Source organism: Corvus brachyrhynchos, unplaced genomic scaffold, assembly GCF_000691975.1.
Source record: "Corvus brachyrhynchos isolate BGI_N302 unplaced genomic scaffold, ASM69197v1 scaffold26, whole genome shotgun sequence".
Lineage (NCBI taxonomy): Eukaryota > Metazoa > Chordata > Aves > Passeriformes > Corvidae > Corvus > Corvus brachyrhynchos.
In genome coordinates this window covers 4,104,774-4,129,094 of record NW_008239324.1, presented here as the reverse complement: position 1 = coordinate 4,129,094, position 24,321 = coordinate 4,104,774, and the positions used below count along the sequence as shown (strand labels likewise).

The window sequence follows — 24,321 nt, the reverse complement described above, 5'->3', positions numbered from 1 at the left end:
AGAGCTGTGCTCTGGCACAAGTCTGCGTCTGGCACGAATTCTCATAGGAGCCACGTCATGAGGTACGTGGTTGCACACCTATCACAAGAAATCTTGCAACACTGACTTTCCTGAGCTCAGTGGGAAAGTCTGGATAGTCCCTCCCCTCTCCTGCCACAAGAGCAGCCCTCACATTCACAAGTTTCCAAAGCAGGTCTATTGAGTTTCTTCTCAGAACGAGCCTTTGTCAAACACACTGGAGGGGGGGATCTCCTCTCCCCAGCAACTCGGATCAGTGCCTTCGTTTTAATGCTCCAAACCAATCCCGAGATGCTGCTGGGTTTGTGGGTTGTTTTTTGTCGAACTCCCCCTCCCTCCCTCCCAATCACCCCGGCATTCACAATTGAAACTGGAATTCAAGGGCCAAATTCAAGCCCAGAGTGAGCAGTAAAGACTTGAACCTCAAAACAGAGTTGCACCTGCTGACCCCCAGCCTGAATTTGGTTCATTCAGAGTCTACAAGTCAGAAAGGCAAGTTCAGAAAGAGGCATGCTAAGGACTGATGGTGGAACGACCAATTTGTCCCCACCAGTGTGGTGGGGAAGGCTGGACTGAGAAGGAAGAGAAGGATCCATAAAGATGTGAACCAGAATCAGTTGTGTGGAGCCCTGGGGATATCACTACATATTTAGCTCTTGCAAGACCATTTGCCCAGGGCTTTGGTACCACAGGGTTAGAGTTACATTAACCACAACCACCAGAGAGGAACTGAGGTTTAAGACCCCCCCCCAAGGTTAGATTTCTGCCGAGTATAAAGGGGAGGGGAAAGAGGGGGGGGTCCTTGGTTCTTTTCCCTTCACTGTGTGACCGAAGGTTTTGCTTTTATTTGTAAACATCTTGAATTACCCGTCGTTTTCCAGTCCTCATCGTGCTGTTGTCATGCCACTGGAGAGCACAGCGTTTTCTGAGCTGGGCTGGGACTGCTCCTTCACCACTGGATCTGCAGGAGACAGACCAGGCAGGAAGAGGAAACAGTATTTAATAAAGCGGAAGCTCCACCCAGGCAAATCCTTCCAGAGAAACTGCCCTCAAAACGCGCAGAGCTGCTAAGGCTTCTGCAGAGTGGGAAGCCAAAATTTGCCCCCACAACCCACAGCTCTATCCCTGCTGGCCCCAGCTACTCCACAGACTCACAGAAATAGGGGTGATCCATCGCCTCCTTGGCAGTCAGCCTCTGTTGATGGTCATATCGCAGCAGCTTGTCCAGGAGGTCAAGGACTTCAGGACTGACCAGGTGTCTGTTCTCACTGTGGATGAAGTTCTCCCAGCGCTTCCGGGAATGCCTGCAAAGGGACCAGCTGTCACTGCACAGCAGTACCACGATGTCCCATGGGAATCACCTGCTGCCCGCCACTTCTACTGCTCAGCAAACACTTGCCAAAGTTGGAAAATCCTCTTCTTTATGTACACAATGGTATGGATCTCCTGTGCCAGGAAAGGTACAATATTGCACATTCCCTGCTGTCTACAGGGACTAGACAACAGCATGTGGCAGGCACGGTGACACCCTTGGGGCCAGAACTGCTCTGGCTTGCCAGCCAACCTCACAGAAGCTGTCCTCACTATTCCATCCATTCCTCTTGTCCTTTTCAAAAATCTCAACTGGAAAACTCTGAGCACTCAGCCCACACTTAACTGCAGTGTCTATACCTCCACTTTAAGGACGTGAACAAGCAGGAGAAAGAAGAAATAGGGGATGGCTCATGGATCATGGGAGAGACAAAAGGAAAGAGCCTGCATTTCAGTGACTTCCTGAGATGACATGAGCAGCTAGATATGAAGCCTGCAAGCAGCATTGTTATCCAGAAGATCAAGCAGGCCTTTGCTGAGAGTGCCTCAAGGCTGTAGATATCAGTTTATCTCCCTCTCTGTGCTTACAAGTGAAAAAAAGGCAGCATTTCACTTCTCCACTTACTGGCCCAGGATGTCGTTGAAGTGCGGGTCCAGTTCTATGTGGTACTTCTTGAGATACCCATACAGCTCATCTGTGCCCAGGACCTTTGCAATGCGAACCAGCTGGAACAAAAGGCATGTTCAGAGAGCGGAAGGGCAGCCTACCACTCTTTTGCAGAGACAGAGCTGCCCAAATCTAAGAGCAATTCTTCTGGAAACATCCCAGACAGAAGGAGTATCTCCCTTGAAACTCGCCTTTGCAACATGTGCAGAAAACAAGTTTCCTACACAAGGCAGCAAAATCACTGATGGCTTAACCAACCATGTAGCAGCATCCTCCCAGCCTGGCAGTCCCATCCCCAGAGCCTCCCCACTACACACACAGAGATGAACTGGGGACAAACTTTTCACAAAATAAGCCAGGTAGCAATGTCTTTACTTGGTCATAATTGTCCTGGCCGTGGAAGAAGGGCTCCTTTCGGAAGATCATGCTTGCCAGCATACAGCCTAAACTCCACATGTCTAAGCTGTAGTCATACATCTGAGGGAGAAAAGGAGAAGCTGTCAGAAAAGACACACTCACCACAGCCTGGTTCCCCACCAGCACAGGCAGCCTCAGCCTTTGCACTTCACAGCCAGCCTCTCTCCAACCCAGGCAATGCCCTGACAGGCAAAACCAGACAACCCAAAGGTGGCTAAAGTGCAGCCACAAAGTGTTATCACTGGACAGCAAGGAGGAGACAGACTCTTACTTGGTAGTCCACAAGGAGCTCTGGTCCTTTGAAGTACCTAGAGGCCACACGGACATTGTATTCCTGAGCTGGATGGTAGAATTCGGCCAGACCCCAGTCTATGAGCCGCAGCTGAACATGCAATAGAGACACAGAGTCATCAGCCAGGTAGGTGAAATCACATTGGCCAAACCTCAATCCCTTGATGCAAGTGTGGAGCCCAGGGTAGAGGGAGGCCCTCTGTGGACAGGACATGCTCTCAGCAGTTCTCTGATCAGGTTCTTTCCTTTCCCCTAACACCAGCTGGTGGGGCAAAGCCCAGCTTAGAGAGCTCCTCTGCCTTCTGAGTCCAAGCACAGTTACTGCTGGCTCCTTACCAGCACCACCAGCTCCTTGAGTACTAGGGAACAGGCAAAAATCTTATCCCACTGTTTAGAAGGGCTGGGCTGAAGGCAGTGTTGATTTTACCTGGGGACTGAGAGCAGAAAATGGGGTAGGAGGAGCTCAGCACATCCTGCAAGGCAGACCATCTCCACAGGTACAGGGATGGACAACCTGCTTACTAGGGAAGGACACCAGTAAGAGATTTCCTTCCTTATACACCTTGCCTTCCCTGGACAGCCACTGCTGATTGACAGAGAGGAACCTGTGGACCAGCAACTACTTCCTTGACACAAATTCCAGGTCCCTGGGACAGGCACACACAGCACCTGATAGGATACAAGTACCATGATGGGGTGGGGTAGGTCCCTGAGCTGCCCATTTCCATGGCAGTGAGCTGGGAACAAACATTTCCTGTGGTCTAACCAGCATACCCCAGCAGTGAGGAAGCCATGGACTCCCACTGCTGTGCTCCCCTGTGGGACTTTGACCATCTCCTGGTTCTGGCACAGGTGGAGGGGAGCCAGTAAAGAAAGGTTAGAGGGGTATATGCAGCTGCCAGGGCTATGGGTACAGAGGCAGCAGAATTTCAAGTTTCCCTGGAAAAACCCTGCTTGTAAGCCCTGGTGTCACAGTACCTTTTTCTGTTGGTGGTCTATCATGACGTTGTGGGGTTTGACATCCCTGTGCATGATTCCCATGCTGTGACAGTAATCCAGGGCCTGGTAGACACACACACACACACACACACATTAGACATGACTGTAACCACAGGCACAGCATTACCAATATAACAGACAGTTCTCAGCCAGAGGCAAGAGTTCACAAGAAGTGCCATAACCCTGGCACGTGAAACTGGCAGTTTCAGCTTTTACGCTGCATGCAATGAAGTGACAAGCTGGCAACAAGACTGTATGGACCTTGTGCCCTACTCCACTCACAGGTCCTGGAACTGTGTTCCCTGCACTATTGTTGAAGAACACAATGCAGAGAGGTGTCCCACCTGGTGACAAGCCCAGTGCTCCAACCTGGGTAGCCCTGTGCTTCCTTGGTCACACTCTCTCCCCTAGAAAGGGAATGATTCCTACATGCATGCAGTTTTATGGCCTTCCAATGTGACTTTCCACTTGTGTCCGAAAACACACTCAAGCTAGAAAGTCATCTCTGCCCTGCTGATTTAAGCCAAATTGCACTTAAAGAAGGCAGGTGATAGCACACAAGGGAGAGCGAAGCTGCTTCAAGCTTGTAGGCAGGAGCACACATAAGCTCCCCAACTCCATGACCTTGCACCACTTGCCCCCCCAACGCAGCTGTTCCCTTGAGCAAGGGGGTGAGAATGTTGTGTTCTCATCTCCAAGGGGAGGGAGATCCATCCATCAACATCTATCAAATGCTATGAGATCTCCAGCAGCATGGGAAGAGGGTACAGCCTGTAGTCATTCAATATCCAAGACATCAGTGCCAGGGAAGCAACGCTGTCCTTGGGCCCGTGCCACAGTGGGAAGCAAGGAGGCAACAGCTTCCATCACAACAAGGCCTCAGAGAACACCCCTGCAGTGACATGTGGCCTCACAGCCCACAGGACTCACAGCAAACGCTGGTCCTGGATCTCTGGTCCAGGAGATCTGTAACAGGTTACATAAAACTGCTTCCAGGGATGAAGCTCTTCTAGTGTCGTGTTGCCCAGGCTCAAGGATCATCTACACTTCATCACCCCTCCTATCCTAATCCCAGGCTGCCTCAGGCTCACTCCAACATCCAGTAGGAAGGTCCTTCCCTTGCAGACAGGTGGGCAAGCTTGGGAGTGCAGAGAAGAAAGCCTCCCTTAAGCTCACTAGATCTGTTGCAGTCATCATGTCCCGGAGCACAAAGGGCTCTCCTAGCCTGTCCCGCTCATTTCCAGAAGCATGGGAACTGCAAAGTGCCAGCCCAGAAGTGCCAAGGCCCTGCTAGAACCTGACACAGCCAAGCTGCTGCTCCAGCAGGTCAGCACAGAACAGCCCTGGGACCGGCCAAACCTGTCAGCTCTCCCTCGTGCCCTGCTGCCTCCCCTGTCCTGCAGCTGGAGACCCCCAAGAGCCAGTGCAGCACATCCCACAGACCTGCTATGGCTCCTTGAGGGAATTTCCATGGGGAAGGGCAAGCTAGGCTAGTTAAGAGGAGGTATTTAGGGCACTCCTCACCTTTCATCAGAGGGGCAAGGAAAGCTTTGGCTGGGAGATGTCAAAGGAAAATACTGATGTTACATGTAACAGCTGGCATAACTAGTGGGCAGAATTCACCTTCTGGGGCTGCATTTGAATACTGCAGCAGAGAAAAGCCTGGAGCTGGCAATCCCTCTCTTCCATTCTCCCTAGCATCATAGTTCCCCAGCCCTGCCTCAAGGACCTTGTCCTGGGTCTGGCTGTTTTTCTGGGAGTTGATTTTCCTCACAGCAGCCCTATGGTGCAAGAGACATAGGGAGACCAAGCATGGCTCTACCTGGTGAGTAACAATCACAAACACTTCAGACCCCAGAGAATCACAGACTCTTTGGAGGTGACCAAAGGCCCCCAGTTTGGCTGCAATATCTCACAGCAACAAACCAGGTAACCTGATCTCTTCCCAAACCTTCCCAGGATAAGAGACTTGGATTCTGCACTGAACACGAAAGAAGTAAGTAACCTCTTAGCAACAGTGCCCATGAGCCCCACTACTGCCACTCTCATTCCTGGTCTCCCCATCCAGACTGTCATGTGCAATGCCACTCACCTTAAGCAGCTCATACATATAAAACCGAATATCAAAGTCTGTCAGGATCTGGTACAGTTGCTGAAACAGATTTGGGTAGGGAGGGAAAAAAGAAAGAGACAAAAAATAAATACTCCAGATTTGGATCAGTTTCATTTCCTGCACCCCACCTGCCTCCAATCATTAACCCCGTTCCAGATTCCATATGAATGCTACCATTCCCAAGGGCTTTCCTGGTCTCAGACCTGCCAGGAAATCTAGAAAGGATGCAAGAGCTCCTGCGAAATGCTACTGGGATCATTCAGACTTGTCACAACTTTCCACCAGGAGGTGGGCAGGCTGTCTGTCCAAAAAAGCAAAAGCTCTGGAGGAGGCACAGACAATTGTGACTTTCTGTTGTCAAGTCCCTGTGATGACTTTGCATGCCAGCACTGACAAGAGCATTCAGAGCAGGTGGGCTGGGAACACATGGGAAGGTGTCCAGGTGTTCAGGGTGTTGCAGGGAGAGGAAAATATCAATCTAAAGGAGCCTGGGGCTGGGAAGCACAAAGAGAAGGCCCAGCCTTAGAGCCACAGAGGCTCCCCTCTATCCCAGGAAAAAGGCTAATGCAGCTCAAGAACACTCAAGCATCGTGGGGAAGTGCTCATTGCCACCATCTCTTCTCCTGTGTCCTTCTGTGGCTGCTCATGTGGAAGTGACAAAGCTCCAGGGGGCACTTGAACCTACCCTGTGCCACCAGCACCATCACAGGAAAACTCCTCATCCTGCTGCTCCCACACCAGGTCACAGCTGCCCCCAAATTTGCCTTCTGCTCTGTATCTGTCACTGGCTGTGGTGTCAGCCCAACCTTGTTGAACTGTTCTCTTCCAGGGAAAGCAAGGCAAGATGCCAGGGCAGGGGAAGGAAGGACATTCACAGGGCAGCAGTGAGACCAGACCTCTCTGCCCTTTCTTACAAACACGGATCATCTCATAGCTCAGACAAATCACCAACTGCATCAGCACTGGAGCCCGCTGTCCATCATAGACACCACTTGGCAGCTTCAGGAAAAATCCCAGAGCAAAGGATTGAAATTCACACTCCAAAAAAGCAGCTCTGGCCCTGGATCCCCTCCAGGCCCATGCTGAGATCCTCAGGTTCCTGCCTTACTTAGGGCTATCCCCAAACAGGCCCCCCCAGCCCCAATACCACTCTCAGAAATAATTTGACAACATACAAGTGTCACTTACACACACAGAGCTTTAGCAGCCTCCAGGACACAACTGCATTGTATTCTCGTGAGCTGGGATGATCCTAACGCTTTGGAGCAACCCACTGAAGCAGACAAGTGAGCAGGGAGCAAAAAAGACATAGCCACAAGCTACAGAGCCATAGCAGGGATGGATTTCCTGACTTGTGCACAACTGATGCAGGACGCAGGGCCAGCAGAGAACAGCTGAGTCCTTCCAGAAGTCTGTTTAAATGGCTTGCTAGGAAACAAACACTGTAAGAAATGTGTAAAACATGTCTTTCTGGCATTCACTGCCCTGTTCAACTTCACCTGGCAACATCAATGCACCTGGGGAAGGAGGGCAGGAAAGGAAGAGGCAGTACAAGACTAGACCTCATTTTCCCTATTCCCTGGCTCTCTGCCTCTTGCTGCCTGTAAGTGGGAAGGGGATGAAAGGGACGTCACCAAAGACGTCCTTCTCAGACCCACAATGCTGTTGCTTCTCTGGCTCATGGCCTTCAGCACTGGGCCATGGTATGGTCAAACACTGTTGGGCAAACAGCATTCGACAGATTTCCCTACCAAGAGCTGCCTGTGAAACCCAGCCCCTGTGACCTCTGTCAGTGCCAAGGCCAGCAGTGTGGCCAGCAGTGCCCAGTTCTGCTCACACAGGGAACAGTCCCTGCAGGAGCCTGCTCAGCCCTGCAGGCAGCCAGTGAAGGCAGACAGCATTGAAGGACAGAGCCAATGTTTCCACTGCAAGTGGGTCCTGCACAGCAGCTGCCTCAAGCAGGCTTTGACAGTGGGCTCCAAATCCCCTTTGCCCAGCCTAGCAGGGGCACCTGCTTTGCAAACATACCCCATGCTCTGTTCTTACAGCTGTCTCTGTGGAGTAGGATTATCAGAAACATCACTGTGGGGATCACTCAGATCCAGCTCAAACATCTGCTCAGCACTCAGGATCCCACAAGGCCTCCGAGACCTGGGCTGGTCTCCTTTCTCCATACAGAGCACTGGAAAGGCCAAACCCACCCACAGGCAGCCACTACCCCTCTCCAGCTTTCGGTGATATTTTGGCACACATCACATAACCAATCATAAATGAATCCTGTTAGTGCCTGAGGAGACAGAGACATGCTGCCCTCACCATGGGGCTGACAGGAGTTAAACGCTTATTCCTCTCCCTTGAGTGAGCAACACAGCTGGCTACGTGCAGGAAGCAGCATCTGCAGAGCAACAGGGTGGCTGTGAGGAGAGACACTGCTTTGGGGTGCAGGGCAGCAGCAGCAGCAAAAAAAAAAAGGAAAACAGTTCCCAAAGCATCCCAGTCTTGGCAGCCACACAAGGGAGACGAATCTTTTATACTTCTGCATTGCTTATGCAGGGCAACAACCATTTTTTAAACAAACCTTGGATGTACAAGGATAAAACCCATGCACACATTTCCCTCACAGCAGTTTGGCCTGAAAATTCACCAAAGTGCAGGTGAAGTGGAAGACTTGACTCAAAAGCCCACTGTACCCAGGCTGAACATCCTGAAGCAACCTTCCATTGCTCACCTTTCTTGCCCATCTCATCTTCAGCACCAAACCTGCTACTGTGTTTTAAGAATGAAATAGCATACCCAACCCAGAACTGCTCCTTGAGACCTGTCTCTGCCCCCTTCTTTCCTAAGGGATTTGCCTCTTTGGGGCAATGAAAGGCACAGTACCAGGTATGCTTACAAAATACGTGACAGCTGACAGTGGCTGAAGTACAGGCGTCTCATTTCTAGTTTGAAACCAATTAGCAAAAGACATTTAATTTCACTGATGGTTACTCAGTTGCATGTGGCTCTGCAGTGCAGCTTTCATTTAAGGCAAATTACTGTGGGGAGCTTGAATACGCTCAGATGACAAGTAATGCAGCAGTTCTGGAGAGAAACACTAACCCTACTGTACACAAGCTGCTGTCCTCACAGCAGAATACACATCCAGTCTGGCTCCAGCTCATCCTCCCGGCAAGTACAGTGCTGTCACTTCCAGAAGGGACCCAGACAGGTAATTTAAGAGAATGTAATCAGCTCCGGGGAGGTATCACCTAAGTCTCCTGTTTATACCATCATTTAAGAACAGTGAAATAAAAGCTTGTGCTTCTGAACTGGGATCGTTCACAGCCAAGGCTTAGACCCCACAGAACTGCAGCTTCTGCCCAGGCACAGAGAGCTGAGGAAACCCAGCAGCCACTTCCATGGGTGCACTGACATGAACAGTGCTCTGCCATTTGAACAGGCAAAGGGGTCAAAGTATTAACATCAAGCAAAAAATAACCATGTTGAAGAAAAGGAACTTCCAGAAAGGAGACAACTGAGCAGACATCCAAGCTTGTGAGCAACTAGTGCCAAAAGGACACAGAAAAATGAAATCCTGTGGTCAGCAACCACCTGCTGCCCGCAAAATGTGTCATCAGGAGCAAAGGCCTCCCAGCCTTCCTCACTGGAGGAAGGTCAGCCAGGACTGCCAACACTGCAGCAGCATTTTCTCTCCAGGGCTGCCAGCAGCTTGGGAGTCACAGCCCTCAGCCACACAAACTGCCCTGGGAACCCCTCACACATCCTGAAGGTGATTTGCCAGCGAGATGCTGGTTCTCAGCAGTACTGCTGAAGCCAGATGTCAACACAGAGATAGGCACACCAGCAGCAGCCATGTCCAAACAAAGAGAACAGGTCCCTGTCACCTGGATGAGCTCATGTGGCACTGACCTCCAGCAGAACTTGGCTGCCCAGGGAGATAAGGACTATAGAGCAGAGGGGACAATGACTGGGTGCTCTCCAGCTGCTTCATGTGTCGAGATACAGAGCAAGCTGAGACCTCCAACACAAGTGGTCTCACATACTCTGTACTCTCTGCTTGGCACTTCAGAGCAAGGGAAGAGACATCTTGGGAGTTTCTATATAGAAGAAGATGCCCACAGGCACCCTCAGTAGAAGCAGCTCTATAATCTGCAATTAGTTGCAGCCCCAAGAACCTACTCAAACAGGCAGACAGCTCTTGGGAGTGGAGCATCAAACAACCCACACACCCCATACACAGCTAGGGAAATTCAGGTTACAAATAAGCTCTGAACACAAGAAGCCACACTGCATGCCCTGGGGACACACTTGCATTCCCAAGACAAGTTATTCCTGCCTTGTACCAATCAGCATCGATACCTTCTGTCTTGGACTTGTGCAGCTGTGAATTTGGACTTCCCCAAGGAGCCAGGCTTTCTCCCAGAAGCCTAGAAAAGTCTGCTGCAAGCTCATGTAGTTGTTTCTAATGCAACAGCCACAGCTAAGCATTGTCACTTCTGCAGTGGCCAGTCCAATGCTTGTCACTGGCTGCAGCAGTGCCTGCCCTGGCTCTCCATGTGGCCAGGATGGCCAGTGGACCATGGACTCCAAGCCCAGCATCTTTCAGTTGAGAGTCCCTACTGGCCACCAGCCTCAAGGTACTGCTGAACACTCCACTTCATGGACACATTTCAGTTTCAGTATAATCACATTGATGGTAATTTTTCCTCTAGGGACACAACAGAGTGGTGTAATCGTATTTTGACTTGGAGACACACAAAGCAATCCTCAGCAAGGTGTACCACTGCCTGAGCAATGTACCTTGTCTCAAGCCATGTATTAAAATAAAAATCAATGAAATAATTAAGAAGTCTCTAAATAGAAAGTTAAAAACTTCTAGGACCAGCCTTACAAGGAGGTTGTGGGTCAACAGGAGAAGCACAGAGGCACATTCCCAACACACAAGGCACTGGAACAGCCCAGCTGATGTCAATGAAGCCCAGGCAAACCAAACCTGCTTTAATTAGCCCTGAAAGGTCACCACAGAGCACTCCTCTCACGGCTGTTTACTTGATGGAGGCAACATTCCTCTCCCTGCCCAGAGCTGTCAGGGCAGATGCTGCTTCAAGTTGCTGTTACTGTGGCTCCTGCAGTGTATCTCTACATGAGATTAAATAGCACTCAGGCCTCCACTGCAGCATGGCTGCAGCTCTGGCTACACACACACATCCCACCTGGCAGCATCCAGCTCGTCAGGCCCACCCCAGAGGGACAGAAACTATGGGTGCTGCCCCTCAGCATGCAGGGCTGCAAGAGCTGGTCTGTGAGCCAGCTGCCTCCTTTATAACAAACACCCCCCAGGATTCTTCTCTGGCTGTTTGGTACATCTGCTTCCTACAAAACCTGTACCTACATAATGATCCAGCATAGAGAGGAAGAAGAAAACACCCTTCCATAACATGGAATGAAAGAGATCCCTGAACGGTGCAGGAGGGATGACTGCTGGCTTTCTAATGGCAACTGCTCAATTAATTCTCCACCACTGACTGAGTGACTTAGGGTAAAGACTCACATGGGGGAAGCAAAGATACCATTAAAATAGGGGTGGCTGCTAATTGTAGATCCCTTTTGTCTAGCAGCATTTTGGAAGCAAAGGCAGTTGTAGCTGCATTCAGACAGAAGTACCCTCATTTTGGGAACAGGTAATACCCCTTGGAGCTCCCCAGACATCAGAAGAGCCAGGAAATATGCTGCAGCCTCAGACAAGAAAAAAAAGAGCTCTTAAGATGTACTCAAGAATGTTCAATCCCCCTCTACCAGGCCCACTGGCAGTGGGAGATGAGCTCTCCACCCCTCTGACACCCCCCACCTGCCACCCCAGGTCTGAAGGATTCCAGAGTAAATCAGTGTCACCAGCTCCATCAACTGCACTGCTGTAAACAGAGCACCACCACTCAGGGATTAACTTGGGCTGAATATATAGCACAGCAGTGATTACTAAATTGAGAGGAGAGTAAGAATATCTAACTTGTTGACCTTGCTCCTTAGAGTTGGGACATTCAACACACAAACCTTTTATTCCTTTTTATCTAAAGCCCATTAACAGGTTTCTGATTTACATGGAAAAAGCCAAGTGAAGCTGACAATTGTGAAAACTCTAAATTCCCCCCATAGCTCTTGATGATTATCTGAAAATCACAGCACTTTACAGAAATGGGAAGCCTCCCTCCTCCACACTCAGGCAAACTCACCTTAAAATCTGTGTTATTGATGTACTCAAACACCAGAGCAGGGGTCTTTGACTGCAAGAGAGAGAAAGTAATGGTTTAAAACACCCACTTGACCTTTCTTTGGCTCCAAGAGACCTGAGAAAGCCTTTGCTTCCTGCCCAGCCTTCACAAGAGAGAGCAGGATGGGAGCAGGACATGGGAAGTGCAGCCCTGCTCACACCCTACACACTGAGCACCAACTCGGCATTTTGGCCAGCACTGCTCCCCCATGCCATGGAACAGAGAGAGCACTGGGATAGGCAATATGTGTCACTAGGAGCTAAGGCCTCCCAGCCTCCCTTAAAGGAGGAAGGTCAGCCAGGACTGCCACCACTGCAGCAGCATTTTGTCTCCAGGGCTGCCAGCAGGCTGGGAGTCACAGCCCTCAGGCTGCCCGTCAGAGAAAACTGCCTGAGAACGGGGTAATCGTGGCAGTGCTGACCATGACATGACTGCTGGTCACTGGGTAGGAAGGACAGCAACCAGAAGGATTAAAGTGCTTAATATCCAGTTGCCCTGGCTGGTACTTAGGTTCCAGATGCCAGACAAACTAGAAGGCTACAGGCTCTACTTTCTTATGAAAAATTTGTAGGACTTCAAAACTTTTCCCCCATCAGCCGTGGCAACACACGGAAAACATAGAAGGGATGCTGAAGAGTCTGGGGAACATGGAAAGGAAGAGGAGCCCTTCCAAACCAACCAGCCTGTGCCTGCAGCCAGCGGGAAGGCAATCCCAGCACACCCCCCCGACACAGGCACCTACCACCGGATCCTTGACAGTGTCAATCAGATTAATGATGTTGGTGCCACCACGTAGATTCTCCAGAATCTTAACCTCGCGTTTTATCTTCTTTTTCTTCACTGGCTTAAATAGACAAAAGAAATCAGAAGTGAGAGTCCTTTCAGAAATTAACACTGATTTCTGCCACTGATTTTGACAGGAACACATCACCTCCCCTCCTCTCTCTGCTCCCACCCTCATATGGGAACATTTTTAGTACCAAAGAGGAGACAGACACCTTGCATGAACTAGGATTTCCCTCTCATCCATGAAACCTTTCCATGCATCAGGGGAACAATCAAACCACTCCAGACAAACATAACTGTGACTCCAGTACCTGTGGTTAAAAGTGCCTTGGACTGCTCTGTGGTAACCTCAGCACACTGATTCATGTTGTGCATGAATGGACAGGACAAGCATGGTGGACCTATCTCTGCTTTTGTTTACCAGCACTAACCAGTTTTTCACTTTTCAACCTGTTTCCCAACGAGTACTTTAATCCCATGAAATGATAACCTGAGAGTCTCCAACACCTAGATCGCTTTTAAGCTCAGACACTGCTGTGCCTTGTCTGCAACCACCTCAAATGCACAGAGCCAATTGCACTGAATGTCACTGCATCCATAACCATGATTATTTTTAAAGCCTACAGACATTTTAAACAGTTTTGACTCCTCCTCTAATCTGCTCAGTCTCAGAAGCCCTCTTTGCAAAGTAAGCTTTTCTCTGGACATCACCCTGCAGAGAGTGACAAAGAACAGCTGCTTCCAAGGCAGAGGCTCAGAGCCTGGATTGGCTTTTACACTCTGCTGATCCAGTGGTTCACTTCAATGTAAATGATCGTTTCTGTAACTCATCCACTCCCAGGATAACCCTACCTCTGTGCCTGCTGGAAAGGAAAGGCAGTTCAGAGCAGATAAGAGGTGAGACTGTTTTAATGAGCCTTGGCTAGTGACGAGTGTGGGCAGCACCAGCTGCAAGTCACCAAGTCTAGCAGTCTTTCATTCCATAGCTGGAATATCCCCTCTTGACCCATCAGTACCACTAAAAAGAACTGCAGAGACATCTTGCAGGAACTGGTAAAGCCCTTGCCCCATCTCTGAGGCTGCTGGTGAAAACACTCCTCTCTAGACTTTTAGCTTTCTAAAGCATTCATCATCTGTCACTGAGTCTGGTGTGTGTGGAGGGGTGTGATGAGGAATGGCAAAGGTATGAGGCACCTTCCCAAAGTAAGACACATTAGCAGATGTCTGTGTGAAGGACAAGGAGCCACAGGAGCTCAACAGCTCATGCTCACCACCTCAACTCTGCCACAGCCTCCCACTTCTATGATGGCCACAGAGTGCTGATGGGACAACTCATACTCCCCTTACAGGCAAATCCAAGGCAATCCCTGTTTTCAGACCCCTGGCAGAAATGTACGAGCAGACAGGAGAAGGAACAGAAGGTTTTATATAATGGGAAAATATGGCATTTATGTAAGTGATAAAATATGCTGTCTTTCAAGGCTCTTCAGGTGGCTGAAACCTTCAGATTCAAATCCTGCTCTTCTCCTCTTGCAAGTTAAAAGGCATGAGCTAGACTTTAAAGCCAAAAGATGAGAATCTCAGCCTGAAGCAAAGTGCCAAAAATAACACCAATGCCAGCACAGGGAGCGTCAGCCCCTCATAAAGCCACAGTGGAAAACGGCAGCAAGGCCACCGCAGCTGTCAGAACTGGAGCGATGCGGGGCAGGGCTTGCTGGGGAGTGGGTGACCAACAGCCCCAGGGCAGTACCCAGACAACGCTGGAGCTCCTGGGAGCTTGGACAGAAAGGGAGAACCAGCCAGAGCTGGGGCATGTAAACCTGGAGAAGTGAGGGCTACGTTTTTGAACCTGAGAGTAGGATGCTTCATTAGGGACTAATTTAATTTATGTCAGCATGGAGACGGACACCGCCCTTGTGTCACCCACATGCACAGATCTTACCAGAAGGCCAAGATGGAATTAGAGGATGTAATTTGGTTACTCTGCTTGTCCAATGAGGCAGATGCACACACAAGTTGTTTTCCAAGGAACTTCAAAGAGGAATTGAGGAACTGACATCCTGAAGGTGCTCCCTGAACTGCCTGGCTACAACAGACATGCCTTACAGCCTCTCTGCTGCAACACTTGCACCTGATTGGGAGCTGAAAGCGCCTGAACACAGCCAAGAGGACCCAAAGCCCACTTTGAAACACCTTTTCCTTCGTAATGTAGTTATTTCAGGGGCCTTTTGCATCAGCTAGGTAGGGGAGGATATCCCTCTGAGAGTTCCTTTTCTCCTGTCATAGCAACCACTGCTCTCACTGGAGCAGAAGTTGTTGTCTTCCAGTCACTTCCACATGTTTCTTTCACCTTCATCAGGATGGGAAAATGATGCTCTATGTTATCTCCATCAGAAATCTATCCTTACCCACCACACACTTACTAAAACACTAGAGCAGACAAATTCAGTGGCTTTTAGAAAAAAGGAGAGAAGAAAGTTGGTCTTTTTTCACTGAAATGCCTGCAGGTAATCACCACCAGCAGCATGCCTGACATCACCAATGAAGACACTCTGGTGAATACTGTTCCAGCAAGAAGGAGAGTTAAAAGCCACTTGCTGTTTGCACTTTTTCCTGCTAACCTGCAGGACTGCAGAGCTCTGGCCAGGCTGTCCACACCATGTCCACATCAGCTGTGAGCTGGGACGAGGGCCCCCAGGCCTCCAGTCCAGGCAGGGCTAGGGATCGGAAGCCCTGCTCAGTGCAGGGCTGTAAGCAGTGGATCCTCAGACGCTCTCCCTGCATGCAGCCAGCGCTCAGAGTGGGGTTTTCCACCACTAGGTAAACAAGGATGAGGCAAAAGAAATGCCACGGGCTGAAGTCATTGTAGAGGAAAAGCTATTGCCGAGGAGTGTCCTCAGAGAGAGCAATGTGGGGAAACAGTTTCCCCATTTCAGATTTGCAGAAGAAAACAGGGGTGACTGCTGGCCTGCACCCCATCCCGCACAGCTTTCACCTACCCAGCCTCACACCACCTCCTACTCACGTGTCCCACAGCACTGCTCCAGCCACAGCTGCAAACACCATGCACTATCCAAGAGCACATCACTGGGGCTCAGTTTTTGCCCAGTAACCGGTTCCAAGCCCAAGCTCTTGCATCTGGCAAGTCGAACACCTTGGTGCAAACCACTCCAGCACACGACCAGCACTGCATTGGGGGTAACTGTTCAAACCAGAGAAACTCTGCCAACTTCCCTCATGTCCCAGAGCCCAGTACTGCTGAAACCACAGGCCAGCAGCAGCACATCAGCCACACACCGGGATTAAGTCTGGGTTGATACAACTGTCTCTCAGAGTCACCTGATCTGTCTCTCCAAGGATGTTGACTCCAAACACACATGGATTAAATGTGAACTGAAGCTATTATGGCCTCCAACCATCTGCTTCTCCCAGCAGGGATAGCTTCTAAAGCACCAGCCCTTGCAGCCAGAGTATTTTTAACAATACTCATTTAAAGCTATTTTATTAAACCAGGCTATGAACAGCAGCATTTCAGGTTGTGCTTCCTATACAGGCCAGTCCTCATGCGCTGGGAGGGAGGTTTCCAGCAGAGGAAAGGAGCAGGCACCTCGACAAAATTAACTGCTCCTGAGTTTGATCTGCCTGTGTTTGCAAGGCAACATTTTACACAGGTACAGCCTCCAACTCCATCTGTTCCCAATGCCAGAGGCATTTCAAAGCTTTCCTCCATGTTGGGATTCTCCAGTGACCAGTATGGGTCAAAGCCTTTTCCTCTGAAAGGGGCTCCAACACACTCCCTCTGCTCTATGCAAACACCTCCTTCCATGAAATCTGTACAAACTTGACAGCTTGGAGACTTCTGTCGCATTTGGTTGAAATTGGCCAACCAGTGCAAAATCTACTGGGGGGGAGGAGGGGGAGAAAGGCTGACAGACAGCAGGATTGCATAAGACTCGTTTCCATAGGAAACCAGGCTAAAAGACATGTCTCAGTTTAACCGTGTCTACACTGGGAGGGGTTTAATTACTTCAACTGCAGCAGTACCCTTAGAACAACATTACTGTCTAGCACAAGCCAGTTTTCCAGTTTCCCAGAAAATTGCTTCCTTCCTCAGGCAAACTGGAAGTGAGGTGGCTGCAGATTGTGGAGACAAAACATGCAGCTCACAGCTGTCCACTATGCTGAGGGCCCAGAGCAGAGGGACAAGGTGACCTCCAGCCACAGGAGGATGGTCTCTGCTGGACCCAGCAGCTCTCACTTGACTGTCCCCAGCCACCTATCCTTTGCTGCAGGTTTCCCACCCTACCAGCCAAATGGATAAGAGTGTTTCAATCCACTTGAAAGTCAGGCAGAAGAGGCAGTGAAAGTGGCTAGTGCTATCCCAGCTCTCTTTGCCCAAAGACTGGGGAGCATCATGCAATGCTATCCCTCTGCAGAGGTGAAAAATGGCACAGGATAAGCTTTGCAGTCAGGTAGATCCAGAAGGAAACACCTCTTTGTGACCAAGAGAACAGATCCTGGGTCATTTTCCACAAGATCATGTGAACTTGTAAGCAAGGAAGGAGTCCAGCTGCAGCAAACACCAGCTGGGAGAATTAACATTGTTTGCTAAAATAAACCTTTAAATAAAAGACTGCAACCATCACTTCCTGTCTTGAACGAATAAATGGCTGCCTGTTTAAACATATTTTTTGCTTGGTTTCTAAAGCAAAGGGAGTATACTTGTCTGTCAGATGCTCCAGTTGCAGCCTTCCCCAACAACCTGGAGGCCCATTGCTTGAGTTCAAGCAAAGAGAGAAATTAGATTTGTTATCCAGAGTTCTCTATGCATTTTCACACTGTGAAAGAAAAGCAGTGACCAGGAAGGCATGTGAAATACGAGTTAAGTCCAAAGCATAAAAATCATTTTACATTAGCCCAGAGCAGGCAGCCCAGCAGCACACACACACTGCCAGCTGAGGAGCACACGTGCTGCTCTGAAGGAATCCCAGAAGGTCCTGGGTTTTGCCCAGCAGGTGCTCTGAAACAAAACCGGGGCTAGCACAGCAGGGAAGAAGGTTTAGCAGTCAAAAGATACAAATCCATGAGAAACTAAAGTAATGTATTCCACCATCCCATAAAAACAATCAATTCTTTGCTCACCAAGCCTGAATAGCCTGGAAATACAACGATGCTTCCAGTGAACAAGCAGGGAGATCTGAACACACAGCGTGCAGGACTAGCAAAAGGCTCGAGCAGCATCCCTATCACAGGCTTTAAACATTTAAAAGCTGGCACTAGAAGCTCATTTGTCTCTCTCAAGTATTATCGAAAGGATCACAATAATCGGCCTATAAAGCCCGACGCCAATTGCTCAATAGGAAAATTGGCTTCAGAGCAGCTCTGCTTATTTTGCCAGACATCAGCTGGGAAACCAAATAATCGTATTCCAAAGAGCTACAAAATCAAGGAGCCCACTTGTGTTAACATTCTGCTGGTTGTTTGCATTTTACCACTTCCATTGTGTGAATTCAAACTTTTGTGAGAAGCTCTTGAACTTTAGAAGAGAGGGGGGAAAAACATACCTTGAAAATACTAAAGTACTATTGCTTTTTTAGTTAAATAAAATATGCTTAAGTTTGGTAGAATATCCCAGCATGTGTTCTGAAGGCAGTTTCATTCTTTCCTTCAGAATCCTTTTCCTTCCAACATGGCACACCCTGCAACAGCCCTCCAAGGGCTTCAGAACTGCCCATGATACATCAAGAATTCTGCAGCCAACTAAAAGGGAGATGCATGAGGACCAAGTCCTGATCTCCTCCACCACCATTCCATGAGATGGGAATCATTCCTTCAGGCCCCTGCGAACAGACACAGTGCTGTATCTCACCCTTCTCCATGCACAAACTGCAGCTTTGCAGCTCATCAGCTCCTTGGTGCTACACCACCACCACCACGAGAGTCACCAGCTGCATCTCCAGGCCCCTGTGAGACACCCAGTACTGTCCCGGTTGGTCTCAGCTCACCCAAGGCTGGACTCCAGCAGCCAGCTCTGCCAAGCTCATTGTGGGCAAGTGGTGTTCAAAAGAGAAGAGCTGTGTACCCGGCTCTCTTGCAAAAGGGCTCATTTCAAGACTGCCAGAGGAGGAAGTGGACCAAGGGGAGCTGATTCAGTGCATGCAAACACAGGAGGAGCAAGAGACAGAGAGCTACCAGGAGCAGGCATTGAATGGCTTTGGTGGAAGGTCACTGATGCAGTCAAAAGCTCCAGCCTGAGGGACCAATAGCATCCAATCCTATTTCCCTGTGCAATCCTTCTGCTGCCAGCATGGGAGTCATTTCAGCCCCCATCTAGAACACGCTGATGTATGTGGGCTCTAAAGCTTTTAGAGACAGAAGAAAACTTACCAGAGCCACCATCCCAACTCCATTCTCTAGTTACTACAGTGATAACTTGAGTTCAACACTGGCAGGACCTTCCAGGAGTGCCTGGTATGAACAGCAGCTCTGGAGGGTTCACACAGCCCAAATGGGGGAACAGGGGAAAATCAAAGACAAACAAACAAGAATGCACTTGTGAAACCACGTACATGGTTGAAATTTCCAGTGCATGGACTCAGCACAGAGGGACAAAAGCCACCAAATGAGAAAAGGGCTATTTCATCACTGCTGCAGGACCTCCATTTCACTGGTCCCTCTCCTTCTATCTGCATTCTTCCCCTACCTCCACCCATGTTGTGCCTATGCAGAGTAACCACACAAGGAGACAAAAGAGCCTCTTTTTGATGGGTTTAATGCTTCACAGGCAAGTAGAGCACACATGAACACACAGGTGCATCAGGAAAGCAGGACAACTCCTGATTTCTGTAGAGACCTGCCAACATGGATGCTGTTAATCTCCACCCAGAGTGCACACTGGGATGGAGGCAGTACAGGAGACTGGGAGGTGAAGCATCACCTGTAGCAGTTACAAACAATGTGGAAAGTTAGCCTTCAGCTTTTAGAGTGACAACTTGCAACACTGTTCACATCCTCCAGGAACACTGTTACTCCAGAACAGAGGATTCACTTTAAAGGCATGCTGGGAGACATTTTGGAGCTGCATTAGCAGAAAAACAAGAGGAGAAGTTCATCAAAAGACAGCACAGACTGAGCTCAGTGCTCCATCAAAAACCTCTATGTGGTAAGATATGGAAGAGCAGAGCTGTGCTTCAGATACCTGCATTGGATGTAGACAACACACGACTCACTGGAAACAAGGATGTCTTAAACTTCCTTTGTACATGCTGAGGAATGTCAGACCTCATCCTGGGAGTCAAACCTTAGCATCAGATTTAAGCAAGACACGAAAGCACATACAGAACATGTTCACACACCCCCCTCCTGGAGTGGGCTGCCCCAAGGCAGGCAGGAAGCAGGGCCACAGCTGTACCCAGGCCAGCCAGATCAAAAAGCCCACAAGAGCCTCCAACACCAGCAAGGGACTGTGGGAGCACAGCTGCTGGCTAACTCCATGCCCTACTAACATGAGGGGTGGGAAGGTCGGTACAGCGCAGTGTCTCCACGCTTCAGATCCTTCTCACCCTTTGCTCCCTGAATAGATTGAAAAGGTGGGGAGTTTTCCTCTGCCTCATTGCTCAAGATAAAAGCTTCTGGAGGATGTCTGGCATGGGATGCCAGTGTGGCAAACCAGGCTCCTGCCCCACTGCTTTGCATACACCATCCTATGCAGTGCATCCTGATGTCCTGCTGCAGTGGAGTGAGTGCAGCCTATTCGCTTCATTTGCCTTTTTAAAAAAGAGCTGCAGAATTTTCCCAGGAAAAGTGACATTAAGAGCATCATATTTGTAAGGCACTTGATACAGGAAATGGTAATGTCATAGTCATTTGCATGATCTTAATTCTCTTTGCTAATACACATTATGACCACAACTAGCAGCATTCCATTTTCCTGCAGGATTATGCCTGGTCCTGCACTTGGGGTAGCAGAACTGAAAGGAAATGCTGAATACTGGCCAGGGAAACAGGACACCTTGTTTTATGGAAGTGCAAAAGGCCTGGGGCACTGTGGTACCAACTGGAGCCATGTGCTCCCTGGCATTGTCCAATGCTAAAGTCTTCATGGGGCACTTACAAACAAGCCAGGCGAGTGGCTGCCCATAGAGGAACAGCAGTTATCTCCCTCATGCAGCACTAAACCAGGACCTATGCTCTAGTCTCAGCTTTGTTGAGGCTAAGGGACTTGCCCAAAGGCACACAGGAAATCTCTGTGGCTCAGTTCTGCATCAGACAAAGGGTGATAAAATTTCCTGACCTCTGTGGAGGAGGGTACAAGATGTTCAGGTAGCACCACACCAAAGCAGGGGAAGTACTTGCTTTGTGCTAGCTTGAGCTCAGTAAGGACAAGCTGCTTCAAAGAGCAAAGGCTAAGAAGACACACCAGTGACTTCCCATGAAGCTGAGATATTAAAAAAGTGATTCCTGCTAAAACTCACTCTAACACCTAACATAAACTGTCCCCTCAGAAAACGTTAATGAGAAAGGAGCAACTGTGCTCAACAGCTGCATCCATTGCCCAGCCACAGTATTTCCTTTTGTCCCATCCCTGCACCACACAAAAACCTGAAGACTTTTGGTTCCATTTCTCACCTCACAGGATCCAAATTCCTCCCCAGTTATGAGGAACAGAGACACCCAGACCTTTTGCTAAGGCTCCACTGTAGATACATGCAATTACACTTGCAATTAAGTTTTGAGTCTAGTTACAGGAAACCAGAGGCACTTTCCACAGATCAGAGTGATGTTATTGCCACACTTCACAGGTTTTCATAGTGTACACAACGTGGTGCTCTGAAACTCCCTTTTCACTGACCCACTTTCCACTGAGGAGAAAGTTCATCTTTATTTATCTGGACCTTCTGCTTTTCCTTGCTCACTCACAGGAATGCTGTCTGCATGTTAATGCAAGTGGGTAGAGCCAGGGGAACCAGTGGCAACACCATCCGCTTCAAATCTGGGACAATCCAGTCTCCTGCTTGCAGGGCATTAAGGCAACACATTCAGGCCCCAAGGAGAAAGAGCACCCAGCTGCCCTCAGATGACTCTTGCCAGCTGACTCACTGTCCAATGCTGACAGGCTCCCTAGATGTGACAGAGTTCAGCTGCCACAGGGAGAAGAGCATCACTCCAGGGGAGGCTCTTTGGGCTGGGAAGAGGCAAGGAGCAAGATTTCTGACAACTTTCCCTGCAGCCTCCTCTCAGCCTTGTGGTGCCTTTCTATGTGGGACAAGACCTAGAATCTCAATAAACCACAGCAGTCCTGAAGAGGCCATTAAGGGCTCCAGAGAAGCATGCACAAGTGCAGTTTCCCCAGGCCAGCCACAAGGCATCTTGTCGTAAAATCCAGCTCTGCACTTGCCACTTGTGACTACTATCTCACAGCAAAAACCCCTGCCTGCATCTACTTTAAAAAAGACAAAACCCCAAACCATAAAAAGTGTCCAAAGGAGCGGGAGGTTCAAACACCATGCCAGAGGAACCTGGCTTGGCAAGGACACGTGAGCCTCAGCACTCTGCCCTGACGTCAGGCTCAGCCACAGAGGCTCTCCCAAACAGCTCACCTGGCCACCTCCTTGCCCACAGCCAAAGCTGGGGTTTGTGTGCATCCTCCTAGAGGCAGATGGAAGATCATACCTTTCCCAGGAGTGCTGGCTGGACAAACCGTGACAAGTTCTTTGGGAAGCTAAGGCAGCTCCCAAGGAAGCAGGCACGGTGGGTGAATGGGAACGTCAGCAAAGACAGCCAGACCCGCTATGCGAGTGGATCTAGCGAATACCTTAAGGCTACAGCCCTGCAGAGATGCATGTCCTGGAAAGCTGCTCTTCTCAGTGGCTGCAAGGGAACGTTAAGCCCAGACCCCCCTGCACACTGCAGATGAATGTGTGCCCAAATTCTTAGGACACCCATGGTCAGACACTGGCTCCCACGTGCTCTTGGGGAACAAGTGACAAGTGTTGCTGGTCCAACAAGTGACAGCCACAAGTGTCAGCCAAGCCAGAACCAAACATACTGCAACTCTAATCTTTCATTTCAGTCTTAACTCCCCTGCCTACCCCCAGATCACCAACACAGAATGCTGCTACGACAGTTACCACAGCTCGCTGTGAGCTGTTGCTTTGGTGTTAAATATGGTAAGACATGCCCTGCACAACCATCCCGAACTACAACCTCCCAGTGCTGCTCAAAGGTCCCCACAGCCTGACCCCACCAGGGTCAACACACCAGCACACAGGTCACCAACACTGCCAAACTTTGGAAGGCCTCCTTGAGTCCCCTCAAGTTTCCATAGTGTTTATAGTCTGACTGTGATGAAATTCTTTTCTACATCTGATCCTCTAAAGGACTGAATATAAAATGTTGGTGCTTTTTTGACCGCTGAGCATCCTTGCAGCCTGGCTCTGAAAAGGCCACGTGCCGGCTGTCTAGAGGTTAACAGAAAGATTCCCCCCTCCAGGCTTCACATTCCTGTTGACATGGCAGTCCCTGGACTGTTTTACACAGGCATTGCCAGATACAATTTGCCAAACACACGCAGAACACGCAACGCTGTTCAAATGTCAGGACTCACAGCTCTCCCCCTCCAGAGGAACTCAGCCCTGAGCTATGCTGGACAAGGAGGGGTGGAGACATCAAAACATCACTAGAGCATGCAAGACACCAAATCCATTTCCAAACACACCATCCCAATGTCCTTAACGAGAAAACAGGAGTTTTGGGATGAAGGAGATCCAATAGTCTTTGGCCCCGCCAATCCATCTCCTCTCCCTCTCGCTTCCAGACATCACAAGCCTCTACATCATCAACGGGATACTCACCTTGAGGATCTTCACGACGACCCTCTCGTTGTTGGTGATGTTGATGGCCTCAAAGACCTCGCTGTACTTCCCTCGGCCGAGCTTTCGAACCAGCTGGTAGTCGTCCTGATTGCTGCGGGCACCAAGAGGAGAGAGGCGGTGGTGGGGAAGAGTGGATAACGAATAGGGCAGCAGGCCGGGGAGGGGGGTCCTCTCCCAGCCTCTCCCTCTCCGCAGCCCCCCGGGGATACCCCAGCACGAGAGCGGGGGATCAGGAACCCCTCCCCAGGGCTGCGGCCCTCCCGCGGGACGGAGGGCGGGTCCCCGCACGGCGCTTTACCCCCAGCTCGGGAGAGGCGGTGGTGGGGAAGAGTGGATAACGAATAGGGCAGCAGGCCGGGGAGGGGGGTCCTCTCCCAGCCTCTCCCTCTCCGCAGCCCCCCGGGGATACCCCAGCACGAGAGCGGGGGATCAGGAACCCCTCCCCAGGGCTGCGGCCCTCCCGCGGGACGGAGGGCGGGTCCCCGCACGGCGCTTTACCCCCAGCTCGGGACGTGCGACTCGTAGTCCCAGTACTCGCGGCTCCTCAGGCTGTTCACCTCCGCGTACACCCGCGCC

General features: G+C 50.0%; 1 protein-coding gene across 1 annotated transcript; it reads right to left on the bottom strand.

Moving 5' to 3' along the window:
- Positions 1-843: 843 nt before the first annotated feature.
- CSNK2A2 (casein kinase 2 alpha 2) lies at positions 844-24,320 on the bottom strand (the record flags this gene model as incomplete). Its single annotated transcript, XM_017740788.1, has 11 exons — positions 844-979; positions 1,174-1,322; positions 1,955-2,055; positions 2,372-2,473; positions 2,685-2,795; positions 3,683-3,766; positions 5,796-5,855; positions 12,047-12,097; positions 12,828-12,929; positions 23,725-23,836; positions 24,244-24,320. Coding segments are annotated over 11 exons (1,026 nt in total), but the record flags the coding sequence as incomplete, so codon positions are not given.
- Position 24,321: the final 1 nt, after the last annotated feature.